General features: G+C 59.8%; 4 protein-coding genes across 4 annotated transcripts in view; 2 read left to right on the forward strand and 2 right to left on the reverse strand.

The window, feature by feature from the left end:
• LOC134151096 (feather beta keratin-like) overlaps positions 1–2359 on the forward strand; it is a 3281-nt gene extending 922 nt beyond the window's left edge. Inside the window, exons 2-3 of the mRNA XM_062595383.1 lie at positions 1523–1656; positions 2033–2359. Of these exons, the coding sequence (XP_062451367.1) occupies positions 1523–1656; positions 2033–2359 (461 nt within the window). The remainder of the gene's footprint in view (positions 1–1522; positions 1657–2032) is intronic.
• Positions 2360–5335: 2976 nt separating this feature from the next.
• LOC134151097 (feather beta keratin-like) lies at positions 5336–6544 on the reverse strand. Its single transcript, XM_062595384.1, has 3 exons — positions 6532–6544; positions 6021–6154; positions 5336–5662 (listed from the first exon to the last, which is right to left on the reverse strand). Exons 1-3 carry the CDS (start codon positions 6542–6544, stop codon positions 5336–5338), a joined length of 474 nt encoding a protein of 157 aa, XP_062451368.1.
• A 120-nt stretch (positions 6545–6664) lies between these two features.
• LOC134151098 (feather beta keratin-like) lies at positions 6665–10388 on the forward strand. The gene is made up of 3 exons (XM_062595385.1): positions 6665–6716; positions 9552–9685; positions 10062–10388. The coding sequence occupies exons 1-3, from the start codon at positions 6665–6667 to the stop codon at positions 10386–10388; spliced, it is 513 nt and encodes a 170-aa protein (XP_062451369.1).
• A 2980-nt stretch (positions 10389–13368) lies between these two features.
• Positions 13369–14577, reverse strand: LOC134151099 (feather beta keratin-like). The gene is made up of 3 exons (XM_062595386.1): positions 14565–14577; positions 14054–14187; positions 13369–13695 (listed from the first exon to the last, which is right to left on the reverse strand). The coding sequence occupies exons 1-3, from the start codon at positions 14575–14577 to the stop codon at positions 13369–13371; spliced, it is 474 nt and encodes a 157-aa protein (XP_062451370.1).
• Between the last annotated feature and the right edge of the window lie 95 nt (positions 14578–14672).

A 14672-nucleotide genomic window follows, 5' to 3' on the forward strand; every position in this document is an offset into this window, starting at 1 on the left:
GGGAGCTAGCCACACTGGGGGACTGGGCTGACAGGAGTGTCCCGACATTCAATCAGGCCAAACGCCAAGTCGTCTTCCTGTGAGGGAAGAACCTCTTGCAACAGCGCAGGCTGGGGTCTGAACTGCCCTGTGCTCCAGTGGTCCCAGGACCTCCTTGTGCAGATCTGCCTCCTGGGGGCAGGGTCAGCCTTGGGAGGGGGAGGGGAAAGGGGAGTGGCATTGAGTGAGGGTGGGAATGGCCACACAGGGCTCAGCTTCCTGGCCATAGAGCCTGGCAGTGTCCAGGAGCTCCCCTGAGCAGTGTATGGAGGGAAAGACCGGGTTGCAAAAGACATCTCTGTGCTGATCGGCGGTTCTGCCCACCTAGCAGGTGATATGTGTTCTCGTGGCATTAGGGCTTTGGCACACCTCCCGTCCCAGGCCCCAAAGCCCTCCTCAGTTCAAAACAAAAGCCAGCACCGTAACGGAGGCAAGGAAAGTATTGCTCCACTCTCCCGTGGCACTGCAGGCTTGTGCAGGGTACTTGAGCCAATCCAACAAGCCTCTCAAAGCAAGGGAGACTGGTGGCAGGATATTAGCGATGGCTAGCAAGGCCCTGCCAGATGCCGGGGATGCTGGGGGAGGGGATGTGCTCAGAAGGGCCCTGTGAATAAAAGCATCTCAGACTGCATCAAGGAGTTGTTGCATCCTCACTGCATGAACAAAGGACTTTGCTGCCCTGGAGATGTGGAGGCAGCTGGGATGCATCCCAGAAGGGTATGGGGATGCCTTCAGTGGGTATGCTTGCTGGCATAGACTCCTCCAGCCCCCAGGCAAGAGCACAGCTTGCTTGCAAAGCTCCCTTTGCCTTCCTGAGAGGGGAGCTGTGCTCAGGGCGTGTGCCAGGTGGCAAGTCATAGCCAAATTTAGGAGGGCTGTGTATCACTCCTCTGGCATGAGGGTAAGCCAAGCGTGTGTGTTGTCTGCAGCCCCACACCCCATGCAGGGCTGACTTCCCCTCCGGCCAGGGCAGTTCCAACACTGCCCTGGGGGGGAAGCTGTTCTAAGCACCAGGCTGCCCCTGGGCACAGCCCCCGGGAACCTCGAAGGCTGTGACCCTCCAGGGTAACCTTGCAGGTGCTCCCACAGCTTGGGGGCCCTGCAGGAGGGCGAGGGCCTTGTGGAAAAGGAGGCGGGGGCCAGTGTGCTGGTGGATGGAGCAAGCTGGGAGAGAGGACACGGCTTGTGCTCAGGCATGGGAGCTTGCGGTGCCGGGCTCCTCCTTGTCAGGAGGACACGAGCAGCCTCACTGAAAGGCACTCGGTTGACCTGGCCTCTCTGCATGGGACCTGTCCAGCACTTGCTGGCATGCTTCTGCTCATTCGGAGAAGTTCCTGCCCTATAATTCTTGGGCGTCTCATGCCAGCTTTGAAAAGGGGCGTCCGTGGCAGGATTATCATGGGGAAAGCAAGAAGTGAAGAGGCTATGTTGTAGGAACAACAAACACAACCCGTGCGATGAGCTAGGCTCTTTTGCATGTGAGGTGAGTCTGCTGGCAAATTACTGCCCACGTACGGGGTGGCTCTGGGCCTGGGGCGGTGCAGGAGCTCTATAAAAGCCGGCCAAACTCCCCACTCGCTCAGCCACTTCTCTCGCCTCCACCTCCTTGGGAACCAGGTGAGTCTGAAGCCCTTTCTCCTCCTGCTCCTGCTCTTGCTCTCAGCTGATACGTGCTGTGCTGTGCTCTGCTGGGTCTTGGGGCTGCTTGGGAGAGGGAAAGAGGGCAGAAGTTCTGGCATGGTGAGAGGCTGGTGCTTGCCTGAGGGGTGTTCTGGGCTCTGGGCTGGGGAGGACCCTGCTTGGCTCAGGTTGCCCTGCGCAGAGCCTTTGGGCAGTGGAGGCAAAGCAGGAGGCTGTGCTTTGGGCTGCGTGGCCCGCGCTGCCGGCCCACCAGGTGCCTTGACTGCCTGGTGGCAGGGTCACAGGCTGCTCCTCCCACCTTCAGACATGTCCTCCCCCATGCTCTGCTTCCTCCCTGCCCTCTCTCTCGCAGGTGCACCTCCCACCTTCAGACATGTCCTGCTACAACCCATGCGTGCCATGCCAGCCCAGCGGGCCAGCCCCGCTGGCCAGCAGCTGCAGTGAGCCCTGTGTTAGGCAGTGCCAGGACTCCACCGTTGTCATCCAACCCTCTGCCGTGGTGGTGACCCTGCCCGGCCCCATCCTCAGCTCCTTCCCGCAGAGCACCGCCGTGGGATCCAGCACCTCTGCTGCCGTTGGCAGCATCCTCAGCTCTCAGGGAGTCCCCATCTCCTCCGGAGGCTTCAGCCTCTCTGGCATCGGCGGCCGTTACGGTGGCTCCAGGTGCCTGCCCTGCTAAAGCTGCTGGTGATGGCCCCAGAGGAGGACCCCTTGTAGCCCAGAAGATGGTACCGGAATGAGGATGGAGCTCCTGCCATCGAATTCAGAAGTTCTGTCTGCTTTTCCCTTCTTCCACCCTCTCCTTTCCCTCCCACGTCCCTGCTGTCCTCTGCTGCTGTGCGCCCCTAGGGGGCACTGCTGGCCCCTCTCCCTCTGTGGGTGAAGACTCTCGGCTGCCCTGGTGCTTCCTGCCCCGCGGCCTCCACTTGGAGCAAGCTCCTTTCCTTCTATTGACGCATTAAAGGTCTTCTGCACGCACGCCTGGGTCTCCACGTCGTCCTTTCCTCTGTGGTTGCTCTCCCAAGCTGCCCAGGGAGAAAGGCAGTGCTCTGGGGCACGTGGGGTGGTTTGTGGGCACATGAAGAGCCTTCAGCATTCACAGAGGAAGTGGTGGGTGGACACACTGCAGCAGTGGCCTTTTAGGCCGTCTCCCTTGGAGCTGCGGAGGACATCCCTGGCTCCTCTAGAGCTCAGAGTCATCAGGTGTGGCCTTGTAGTGCTTCTGCCCAGAAATGCCCTCTCACGTCCCAGTGCACGTCCTTCGGACTGGGAGCCGGAGCACCGCTGACCTCCAGTGAAGAGCCCTGGCTGTGGGAGGCTCTGGGAGGGCAGCAGCCTGGCAAGCTCTTGGGGCAGGAGTTTCTCTAGCTCTGGATGGAACTGTGCTGTGGGAGGAGGCTCAGGCAGAAGAGGCTTCCCAAGGGGAGAAGGTGTGAGAATGGGAGGTAATCGGCTTGCAGGCAGCGCATGTTTTCCCCCTCCTTCCATCGATGCCCTGGGTTTCCTGGGGAAAGCTTCTGGGAGAGGCAAAGTGTGAGAGGCTCAAGGCAGAGAGAGGTGGGGGTGCAGTCTGAGTGTCCCAAGAGTGGCCGGGAGGTCCCCAAAGCAGTGCTGTCACCAGCAGGAAGGCTGGAGAGAGGCTTGCAGGTGCGGGAGGGGCAGTGCTGAACTGCTGCAAGATCTGGCTGGGCAGGATGATGCCCGACCACTCAGAGGCGTGATCGGCAGCTGTCTGGGTAGTAGAGATGTGACCAGGAGTCCGCGCCCGCACCACTTCCAGCCCGTCTCCAGCAACAGCCCCAAGAGAACGTCAGGGACAAGTGCTCCTGGGGAAAGCCCTCCAGGACAGCTGCCGCTGGCAACAGGGTTCTGTGACACCAAGGACTGCCAACAGCATCCTGGGCTGCATGAACAGGAGTAGAGCCAGTAGTTTGAGGGGAGTGATTATCTGCATCTGCTCAGCCCTCATTCAACCGCATGCAGACTATTGTGTCCACGTTTTGGGCTCACGAGTGCAAGAAAGACATGGAGCAAGCGGAGCGAGTGCAGCGAAGGGCTGGCAGGATGGTCAGGGGTCTGTAGCCCTTGGCCTGTGAGGAGAGGAAGGCCGTTCTGAGGGAATGGGTCTTGCTGAGCGTGGAGAAGAAAAGGCTGTTGTGGTGGGAGCGAATGGCAGCTCTCCAGTAGCTCTGGGGAGGTCACGCAGAAGACAGAGGCAGGCTCTCCCCTGGGGTGCGTGCTCGGAGGACAGCAGAGAGCGGGCATAAGATGGAAGAAGAGAGGTTTGGAGTGCATGTAAGGAAACTGTTTTTCACCCCAAAGAGAGTCAAGCAGCAGAACAAGTTGCCCGGTGAGGCTGTGCGGTCGTCATCCTTGGAGATTTGCCATACCAGAGCAGCTAAAGCGCCTAGGAAGCTGGTCTGACCCCATGGCTCCTCTAGACCCCATGGCTGAGCTGCCTCAGATCGGGCGGTTGGACCAGAGGATTCCAGAGGGTCCTTCTGACCGGAATTGTCCTTCTATCCTTTGGTCCTAGGACCTCCATTGGGTAGACCTCCCCTCTGGGGTCAGCAACAGCCTTGGGGGGGGTGACACACTCCCTTGGAGGAGGACAGGAATGGGCACGCAGTGCTCTGCTTCCTGGGCACGAGATGGGCAGTGTTGGGAGTTCTCCTGCATACTCTTTGCAGGAGAACTCTGGGGGTTGTGGGATGCACGTCTGTGCTGCCTGGGAGACCACATGACCATGATGCTACCTACGGCTGTGATCTGTTGGGGCAGTCTTGCCAAGGCTTCTGTGGCACTCTTTTCCCTTACTGCTCTCATGCTGTTGTTTTCTTGCGGCCTTTCCTTCTGGCCTTGCCCCTGTAAACCCTGGCGCTTCTGTTATGACAGGTTCTGATGGGTTCTCAAGGCAGCTGGCGCTTTCATCCCGCCCTCTCCGTACTACTTGCTTGGCAGTTTCCAGGTTATGTTAGAGGGAGAATGTATGCCCAGGAGAGTGGAAGGCAGTCATAGAAAAATGTAGCAAGATTGCAGCCAGTCCCACGCAGGTGGAGAAACTTAGACCCCTGGGGTCAAAGGTGTTGAGTGGTTAGGAGTGCTCAGCACACCTGCTGTGCAGCACCACTGCAACCCTCCCCAGAGCAACACCCTTCTCCCTAGAAATCCTGGGAGAGCATCCGCAGAGGGAAGGAGCACGCGAGGAGGCAGGCTGGTGTGCGAAATAACTTTAATGAGTGGACAGAGGGGAACGAGCTTGCTGTGAGCAGAGGTTCCGGTGCAGAGAGCAGGAGGATCAGCTGAGAGCCGGCAGCCTGTGGCTGCGGCAGAGATCCTGCTGGCCATCTGTCTGCCTAGCCCGTTGGGAGAGAGGGGCCAGCAGTGCCCACCTAGGCAGGCTGTGGGGGGCCTCGAGGCTCAGGGCAACAGAAGAGAGCAAGGACACGGGAAGGAAAGAAGAGAGTGGAAGAAGGGAAAGGCAGACATGGGCTGTACTGTGAGAGAGCCCAGGCTGGCACCTTCAGGCCTCGCTTTGCAGGGGCAGTTGGGATCGCAGAGCCCCTCTGAATCCATTGCCCAGGAGCTCCATCCTCATTCTAGAACCATCTTCTGGGCTACGAGGGGTCCTCCTCTGGGGCCATCACCAGCAGCTTTAGCAGGGCAGGCACCTGGAGCCACCGTAACGGCCGCCGATGCCAGAGAGGCTGAAGCCTCCGGAGGAGATGGGGACTCCCTGAGAGCTGAGGATGCTGCCAACGGCAGCGGAGGTGCTGGATCCCACGGCGGTGTTCTGCGGGAAGGAGCTGAGGATGGGGCCGGGCAGGGTCACCACCACGGCAGAGGGTTGGATGACAACGGTGGAGTCCTGGCACTGCCTAACACAGGGCTCATTGCAGCTGCTGGCCAGCGGGGCTGGCCCGCTGGGCTGGCATGGCACGCATGGGTTGTAGCAGGACATGTCTGAAGGTGGGAGGTGCACCTGCGAGAGAGAGGGCAGGGAAGAAGCAGAGCATGGAGGATGCATGAAGAGCAGCCTGTGACCCTGCCACCAGGCAGTCAAGGCACCTGGTGGGCCGGAAGCCGGAGGCCATGCGGCCAGAACTCAGCCTCGTGCTTTGCCTCAACCCCAAGGGCTCTGCGCAGGGCATCCCGGGGAAAGGGGAGTCCTGCCCAGTCCAGAGCCCAGAAGACCCCTCAGGCAAGCACCAGCCTCTCATCGTGCCAGAACTTCTGCCCCCTTTCCCTCTTCCAAGAAGCCCCAAGTCCCAGTGGAGCACAGCGGAGCACGTATCAGCTGAGACATGCGGCAGGAGCAGGAGAAAGGGCTTCAGACTCACCTGGTTCCCAAGGAGGTGGAGGCGAGAGAAGTGGCTGAGCGAGTGGGGAGTTTGGCCGGCTTTTATAGAGCTCCTGCACCGCCCCAGGCCCAGAGTCACCCCGTACGTGGGCAGTAATTTGCCAGCAGACTCACCTCACATGCAGAAGAGCCTAGCTCATGGCATGGGTTGTGCTTGTTGTGCCTTGAACGCAGCCTTTTCATTTCCTCATTTCTGGCATGCCCATTCTTCCATGGAGGCTCTTTGAAGTGCTGGCATGAGAGGCCGAAGGATTTCCAGGGCAGGAACTTGTCAGTGTGGGCAGCAGTGTAGGCTCAGGTGCCAGAGGAGTCCGGTGCAGACCCGGCCCTTGGGCAGTGGCCCTCCGCTGGGGTTGCCTGTGACTCGTTTTGCAGGAAGGGGTCCAGGCCCTTCTAGTGCCCTAGTCCCCAGCCGAACACGCAAGAGTCCCTGTGCATGTGCGTGTGCCCTATCCTTCTCTCCCTCTCCCTCCCTCCCAGCTCTCTCTGACAGTCACTGGTCATTGCCTCCTCCGGTGGCTGGGTTGTGCTGCAGGTTTTGACTCTCCTCCACCTGATGCTGCCCGCTCTGGGGGGAGATCTGTCCAAGGATGCCGAGTTGAGATTAGGAAAGCAAAAGGCCCCATGGAGTTGAAGCAGGCCAAGGAGCTGGAGCGCAACACAAAGGGCTTTTCTGGTATATCAGCAACTAGGGAAACATGGGTGTAGCCCTGGATGGGGCAGGTGACCCTGTGACGCGTGATAGAGCTCGATCGCCTAGCGAGATCACCACTCAGAGGACACAGAAAAAGCTGAGGCCCTCAAAGCCTTCTTGGCCTTGGGTCTTCCCTTGTAAGATTTGTCTTTGGGAAGGTTAGGCCCCTGGCATGCGTGGGCAAATCTGGAGCAAGGAAGACTCTCAGAAGAGGAGGATCAAGCTAGGGAACATTGAAACATTGTTGGAGGACGATCAGCTGAGCGTCCATACCCTGTGGCTGAGGCAGAGACCTCCTGGGCTTCTGTCCGCCTAGCGCACTGGGAGAGACGGGTCCGCTGTCCCTGCTAGACAGGCTGAATAGAAGCAAGGCTGTGGGAGCTGACGAGATACACCCACAAGTGCTGAGGGAGCTGGCGAATGTCACTGCAAGGCCTCGCTTGAAAGCTTTGAAAGCATCGTGGTGCTTGGGGAAGGTTTCTGAGTGCTGGAGGACAGCAAACAGCAGTTGTGTCATCGAGCAGGGCAAGCAGGATGCTCTGGGGGCAGGAGAGGGCATGGGGGCCTGCTCTGGAGAGGCTGGTCAACCTCACGTCCACCCCTGCAAGCATGATGGAGCAAAACCTCCTGGAAGCCATTTGCAGACACATGAAGGACAAGTAGGTGACTGGGAGTAGTCAGCATGGACTTGTGGAAGGGAAATCTGGCTTGAGCAAACCCCTAGCCTTCTACGATGAGACGACTGGCTTTGGAGTTGATGCGCAGACGCCCACGGGTCCTAGCGGACCGCATGGAAGGGTGCCGAGAGAGCGGACCGACGTCTCCCCAGGCCCACTCTCTAGTGTCCTTGAAAGGTCATGGGGGTCCAGGCAGGTTCCCGATGCCTGGCAAATGTGAGCAAATGTCACAGCCATCTTCAGAAGAGGAGAGAAAAGGCACAAAGGAGAAGGCGGGGAACTACTGGCCCATCAGCCTCTCTTTGGTCTCTCAGCACTGTCTGCCACAAGGGCCTTGTATCCAGCTGAGGATGGGATGCTCTGGGTGGGTGGGTGGAGAACGGGATGAGTAAAATGTGGTGGGGTGACGGGGCTCAGGGCATAGGGCTTCCTGGGTCATGCTCAACCTGGAGGCCTGTAACAGGGGCAGTAGCGCCGGGGTCTCTCGTGGGGCTTGTCCTGTTTCACATCTTTACGGGTGAGCGGGAGGAAGTGGTGGCGTGCCCTCTCCTCAAGTTGGCAGGGGGGACCAAATTGCGGGGAGGAGCTGACACGCTCCAGGGCAGGGCGGCCATTCAGGGGGAGCTAGCCACACTGGGGGACTGGGCTGACAGGAGTGTCCCGACATTCAATCAGGCCAAACGCCAAGTCGTCTTCCTGTGAGGGAAGAACCTCTTGCAACAGCGCAGGCTGGGGTCTGAACTGCCCTGTGCTCCAGTGGTCCCAGGACCTCCTTGTGCAGATCTGCCTCCTGGGGGCAGGGTCAGCCTTGGGAGGGGGAGGGGAAAGGGGAGTGGCATTGAGCGAGGGTGGGAATGGCCACACAGGGCTCAGCTTCCTGGCCATAGAGCCTGGCAGTGTCCAGGAGCTCCCCTGAGCAGTGTATGGAGGGAAAGACCGGGTTGCAAAAGACATCTCTGTGCTGATCGGCGGTTCTGCCCACCTAGCAGGTGATATGTGTTCTCGTGGCATTAGGGCTTTGGCACACCTCCCGTCCCAGGCCCCAAAGCCCTCCTCAGTTCAAAACAAAAGCCAGCACCGTAACGGAGGCAAGGAAAGTATTGCTCCACTCTCCCGTGGCACTGCAGGCTTGTGCAGGGTACTTGAGCCAATCCAACAAGCCTCTCAAAGCAAGGGAGACTGGTGGCAGGATATTAGCGATGGCTAGCAAGGCCCTGCCAGATGCCGGGGATGCTGGGGGAGGGGATGTGCTCAGAAGGGCCCTGTGAATAAAAGCATCTCAGACTGCATCAAGGAGTTGTTGCATCCTCACTGCATGAACAAAGGACTTTGCTGCCCTGGAGATGTGGAGGCAGCTGGGATGCATCCCAGAAGGGTATGGGGATGCCTTCAGTGGGTATGCTTGCTGGCATAGACTCCTCCAGCCCTCAGGCAAGAGCACAGCTTGCTTGCAAAGCTCCCTTTGCCTTCCTGAGAGGGGAGCTGTGCTCAGGCGTGTGCCAGGTGGCAAGTCATAGCCAAATTTAGGAGGGCTGTGTATCACTCCTCTGGCATGAGGGTAAGCCAAGCGTGTGTGTTGTCTGCAGCCCCACACCCCATGCAGGGCTGACTTCCCCTCCGGCCAGGGCAGTTCCAACACTGCCCTGGGGGGGAAGCTGTTCTAAGCACCAGGCTGCCCCTGGGCACAGCCCCCGGGAACCTCGAAGGCTGTGACCCTCCAGGGTAACCTTGCAGGTGCTCCCACAGCTTGGGGGCCCTGCAGGAGGGCGAGGGCCTTGTGGAAAAGGAGGCGGGGGCCAGTGTGCTGGTGGATGGAGCAAGCTGGGAGAGAGGACACGGCTTGTGCTCAGGCATGGGAGCTTGCGGTGCTGGGCTCCTCCTTGTCAGGAGGACACGAGCAGCCTCACTGAAAGGCACTCGGTTGACCTGGCCTCTCTGCATGGGACCTGTCCAGCACTTGCTGGCATGCTTCTGCTCATTCGGAGAAGTTCCTGCCCTATAATTCTTGGGCGTCTCATGCCAGCTTTGAAAAGGGGCGTCCGTGGCAGGATTATCATGGGGAAAGCAAGAAGTGAAGAGGCTATGTTGTAGGAACAACAAACACAACCCGTGCGATGAGCTAGGCTCTTTTGCATGTGAGGTGAGTCTGCTGGCAAATTACTGCCCACGTACGGGGTGGCTCTGGGCCTGGGGCGGTGCAGGAGCTCTATAAAAGCCGGCCAAACTCCCCACTCGCTCAGCCACTTCTCTCGCCTCCACCTCCTTGGGAACCAGGTGAGTCTGAAGCCCTTTCTCCTCCTGCTCCTGCTCTTGCTCTCAGCTGATACGTGCTGTGCTGTGCTCTGCTGGGTCTTGGGGCTGCTTGGGAGAGGGAAAGAGGGCAGAAGTTCTGGCATGGTGAGAGGCTGGTGCTTGCCTGAGGGGTGTTCTGGGCTCTGGGCTGGGGAGGACCCTGCTTGGCTCAGGTTGCCCTGCGCAGAGCCTTTGGGCAGTGGAGGCAAAGCAGGAGGCTGTGCTTTGGGCTGCGTGGCCCGCGCTGCCGGCCCACCAGGTGCCTTGACTGCCTGGTGGCAGGGTCACAGGCTGCTCCTCCCACCTTCAGACATGTCCTCCCCCATGCTCTGCTTCCTCCCTGCCCTCTCTCTCGCAGGTGCACCTCCCACCTTCAGACATGTCCTGCTACAACCCATGCGTGCCATGCCAGCCCAGCGGGCCAGCCCCGCTGGCCAGCAGCTGCAGTGAGCCCTGTGTTAGGCAGTGCCAGGACTCCACCGTTGTCATCCAACCCTCTGCCGTGGTGGTGACCCTGCCCGGCCCCATCCTCAGCTCCTTCCCGCAGAGCACCGCCGTGGGATCCAGCACCTCTGCTGCCGTTGGCAGCATCCTCAGCTCTCAGGGAGTCCCCATCTCCTCCGGAGGCTTCAGCCTCTCTGGCATCGGCGGCCGTTACGGTGGCTCCAGGTGCCTGCCCTGCTAAAGCTGCTGGTGATGGCCCCAGAGGAGGACCCCTTGTAGCCCAGAAGATGGTACCGGAATGAGGATGGAGCTCCTGCCATCGAATTCAGAAGTTCTGTCTGCTTTTCCCTTCTTCCACCCTCTCCTTTCCCTCCCACGTCCCTGCTGTCCTCTGCTGCTGTGCGCCCCTAGGGGGCACTGCTGGCCCCTCTCCCTCTGTGGGTGAAGACTCTCGGCTGCCCTGGTGCTTCCTGCCCCGCGGCCTCCACTTGGAGCAAGCTCCTTTCCTTCTATTGACGCATTAAAGGTCTTCTGCACGCACGCCTGGGTCTCCACGTCGTCCTTTCCTCTGTGGTTGCTCTCCCAAGCTGCCCAGGGAGAAAGGCAGTGCTCTGGGGCACGTGGGGTGGTTTGTGGGCACATGAAGAGCCTTCAGCATTCACAGAGGAAGTGGTGGGTGGACACACTGCAGCAGTGGCCTTTTAGGCCGTCTCCCTTGGAGCTGCGGAGGACATCCCTGGCTCCTCTAGAGCTCAGAGTCATCAGGTGTGGCCTTGTAGTGCTTCTGCCCAGAAATGCCCTCTCACGTCCCAGTGCACGTCATTCGGACTGGGAGCCGGAGCACCGCTGACCTCCAGTGAAGAGCCCTGGCTGTGGGAGGCTCTGGGAGGGCAGCAGCCTGGCAAGCTCTTGGGGGCAGGAGTTTCTCTAGCTCTGGATGGAACTGTGCTGTGGGAGGAGGCTCAGGCAGAAGAGGCTTCCCCAAGGGGAGAAGGTGTGAGAATGGGAGGTAATCGGCTTGCAGGCAGCGCATGTTTTCCCCCTCCTTCCATCGATGCCCTGGGTTTCCTGGGGAAAGCTTCTGGGGAGAGGCAAAGTGTGAGAGGCTCAAGGCAGGAGAGAGGTGGGGGTGCAGTCTGAGTGTCCCAAGAGTGGCCGGGAGGTCCCCAAAGCAGTGCTGTCACCAGCAGGAAGGCTGGAGAGAGGCTTGCAGGTGCGGGAGGGGCAGTGCTGAACTGCTGCAAGATCTGGCTGGGCAGGATGATGCCCGACCACTCAGAGGCGTGATCGGCAGCTGTCTGGGTAGTAGAGATGTGACCAGGAGTCCGCGCCCGCACCACTTCCAGCCCGTCTCCAGCAACAGCCCCAAGAGAACGTCAGGGACAAGTGCTCCTGGGGAAAGCCCTCCAGGACAGCTGCCGCTGGCAACAGGGTTCTGTGACACCAAGGACTGCCAACAGCATCCTGGGCTGCATGAACAGGAGTAGAGCCAGTAGTTTGAGGGGAGTGATTATCTGCATCTGCTCAGCCCTCATTCAACCGCATGCAGACTATTGTGTCCACGTTTTGGGCTCACGAGTGCAAGAAAGACATGGAGCAAGCGGAGCGAGTGCAGCGAAGGGCTGGCAGGATGGTCAGGGGTCTGTAGCCCTTGGCCTGTGAGGAGAGGAAGGCCGTTCTGAGGGAATGGGTCTTGCTGAGCGTGGAGAAGAAAAGGCTGTTGTGGTGGGAGCGAATGGCAGCTCTCCAGTAGCTCTGGGGAGGTCACGCAGAAGACAGAGGCAGGCTCTCCCCTGGGGTGCGTGCTCGGAGGACAGCAGAGAGCGGGCATAAGATGGAAGAAGAGAGGTTTGGAGTGCATGTAAGGAAACTGTTTTTCACCCCAAAGAGAGTCAAGCAGCAGAACAAGTTGCCCGGTGAGGCTGTGCGGTCGTCATCCTTGGAGATTTGCCATACCAGAGCAGCTAAAGCGCCTAGGAAGCTGGTCTGACCCCATGGCTCCTCTAGACCCCATGGCTGAGCTGCCTCAGATCGGGCGGTTGGACCAGAGGATTCCAGAGGGTCCTTCTGACCGGAATTGTCCTTCTATCCTTTGGTCCTAGGACCTCCATTGGGTAGACCTCCCCTCTGGGGTCAGCAACAGCCTTGGGGGGGGTGACACACTCCCTTGGAGGAGGACAGGAATGGGCACGCAGTGCTCTGCTTCCTGGGCACGAGATGGGCAGTGTTGGGAGTTCTCCTGCATACTCTTTGCAGGAGAACTCTGGGGGTTGTGGGATGCACGTCTGTGCTGCCTGGGAGACCACATGACCATGATGCTACCTACGGCTGTGATCTGTTGGGGCAGTCTTGCCAAGGCTTCTGTGGCACTCTTTTCCCTTACTGCTCTCATGCTGTTGTTTTCTTGCGGCCTTTCCTTCTGGCCTTGCCCCTGTAAACCCTGGCGCTTCTGTTATGACAGGTTCTGATGGGTTCTCAAGGCAGCTGGCGCTTTCATCCCGCCCTCTCCGTACTACTTGCTTGGCAGTTTCCAGGTTATGTTAGAGGGAGAATGTATGCCCAGGAGAGTGGAAGGCAGTCATAGAAAAATGTAGCAAGATTGCAGCCAGTCCCACGCAGGTGGAGAAACTTAGACCCCTGGGGTCAAAGGTGTTGAGTGGTTAGGAGTGCTCAGCACACCTGCTGTGCAGCACCACTGCAACCCTCCCCAGAGCAACACCCTTCTCCCTAGAAATCCTGGGAGAGCATCCGCAGAGGGAAGGAGCACGCGAGGAGGCAGGCTGGTGTGCGAAATAACTTTAATGAGTGGACAGAGGGGAACGAGCTTGCTGTGAGCAGAGGTTCCGGTGCAGAGAGCAGGAGGATCAGCTGAGAGCCGGCAGCCTGTGGCTGCGGCAGAGATCCTGCTGGCCATCTGTCTGCCTAGCCCGTTGGGAGAGAGGGGCCAGCAGTGCCCACCTAGGCAGGCTGTGGGGGGCCTCGAGGCTCAGGGCAACAGAAGAGAGCAAGGACACGGGAAGGAAAGAAGAGAGTGGAAGAAGGGAAAGGCAGACATGGGCTGTACTGTGAGAGAGCCCAGGCTGGCACCTTCAGGCCTCGCTTTGCAGGGGCAGTCGGGATCGCAGAGCCCCTCTGAATCCATTGCCCAGGAGCTCCATCCTCATTCTAGAACCATCTTCTGGGCTACGAGGGGTCCTCCTCTGGGGCCATCACCAGCAGCTTTAGCAGGGCAGGCACCTGGAGCCACCGTAACGGCCGCCGATGCCAGAGAGGCTGAAGCCTCCGGAGGAGATGGGGACTCCCTGAGAGCTGAGGATGCTGCCAACGGCAGCGGAGGTGCTGGATCCCACGGCGGTGTTCTGCGGGAAGGAGCTGAGGATGGGGCCGGGCAGGGTCACCACCACGGCAGAGGGTTGGATGACAACAGTGGAGTCCTGGCACTGCCTAACACAGGGCTCATTGCAGCTGCTGGCCAGCGGGGCTGGCCCGCTGGGCTGGCATGGCACGCATGGGTTGTAGCAGGACATGTCTGAAGGTGGGAGGTGCACCTGCGAGAGAGAGGGCAGGGAAGAAGCAGAGCATGGAGGATGCATGAAGAGCAGCCTGTGACCCTGCCACCAGGCAGTCAAGGCACCTGGTGGGCCGGAAGCCGGAGGCCGTGCGGCCAGAACTCAGCCTCGTGCTTTGCCTCAACCCCAAGGGCTCTGCGCAGGGCATCCCGGGGAAAGGGGAGTCCTGCCCAGTCCAGAGCCCAGAAGACCCCTCAGGCAAGCACCAGCCTCTCATCGTGCCAGAACTTCTGCCCCCTTTCCCTCTTCCAAGAAGCCCCAAGTCCCAGTGGAGCACAGCGGAGCACGTATCAGCTGAGACATGCGGCAGGAGCAGGAGAAAGGGCTTCAGACTCACCTGGTTCCCAAGGAGGTGGAGGCGAGAGAAGTGGCTGAGCGAGTGGGGAGTTTGGCCGGCTTTTATAGAGCTCCTGCACCGCCCCAGGCCCAGAGTCACCCCGTACGTGGGCAGTAATTTGCCAGCAGACTCACCTCACATGCAGAAGAGCCTAGCTCATGGCATGGGTTGTGCTTGTTGTGCCTTGAACGCAGCCTTTTCATTTCCTCATTTCTGGCATGCCCATTCTTCCATGGAGGCTCTTTGAAGTGCTGGCATGAGAGGCCGAAGGATTTCCAGGGCAGGAACTTGTCAGTGTGGGCAGCAGTGTAGGCTCAGGTGCCAGAGGAGTCCGGTGCAGACCCGGCCCTTGGGCAGTGGCCCTCCGCTGGGGTTGCCTGTGACTCGTTTTGCAGGAAGGGGTCCAGGCCCTTCTAGTGCCCTAGTCCCCAGCCGAACACGCAAGAGTCCCTGTGCATGTGCGTGTGCCCTATCCTTCTCTCCCTCTCCCTCCCTCCCAGCTCTCTCTGACAGTCACTGGTCATTGCCTCCTCCGGTGGCTGGGTTGTGCTGCAGGTTTTGACTCTCCTCCACCTGATGCTGCCCGCTCTGGGGGGAGATCTGTCCAAGGATGCCGAGT

The sequence above is a fragment of the Rhea pennata genome, chromosome 26, assembly GCF_028389875.1.
Source record: "Rhea pennata isolate bPtePen1 chromosome 26, bPtePen1.pri, whole genome shotgun sequence".
Classification (NCBI taxonomy): Eukaryota; Metazoa; Chordata; class Aves; order Rheiformes; family Rheidae; genus Rhea; species Rhea pennata.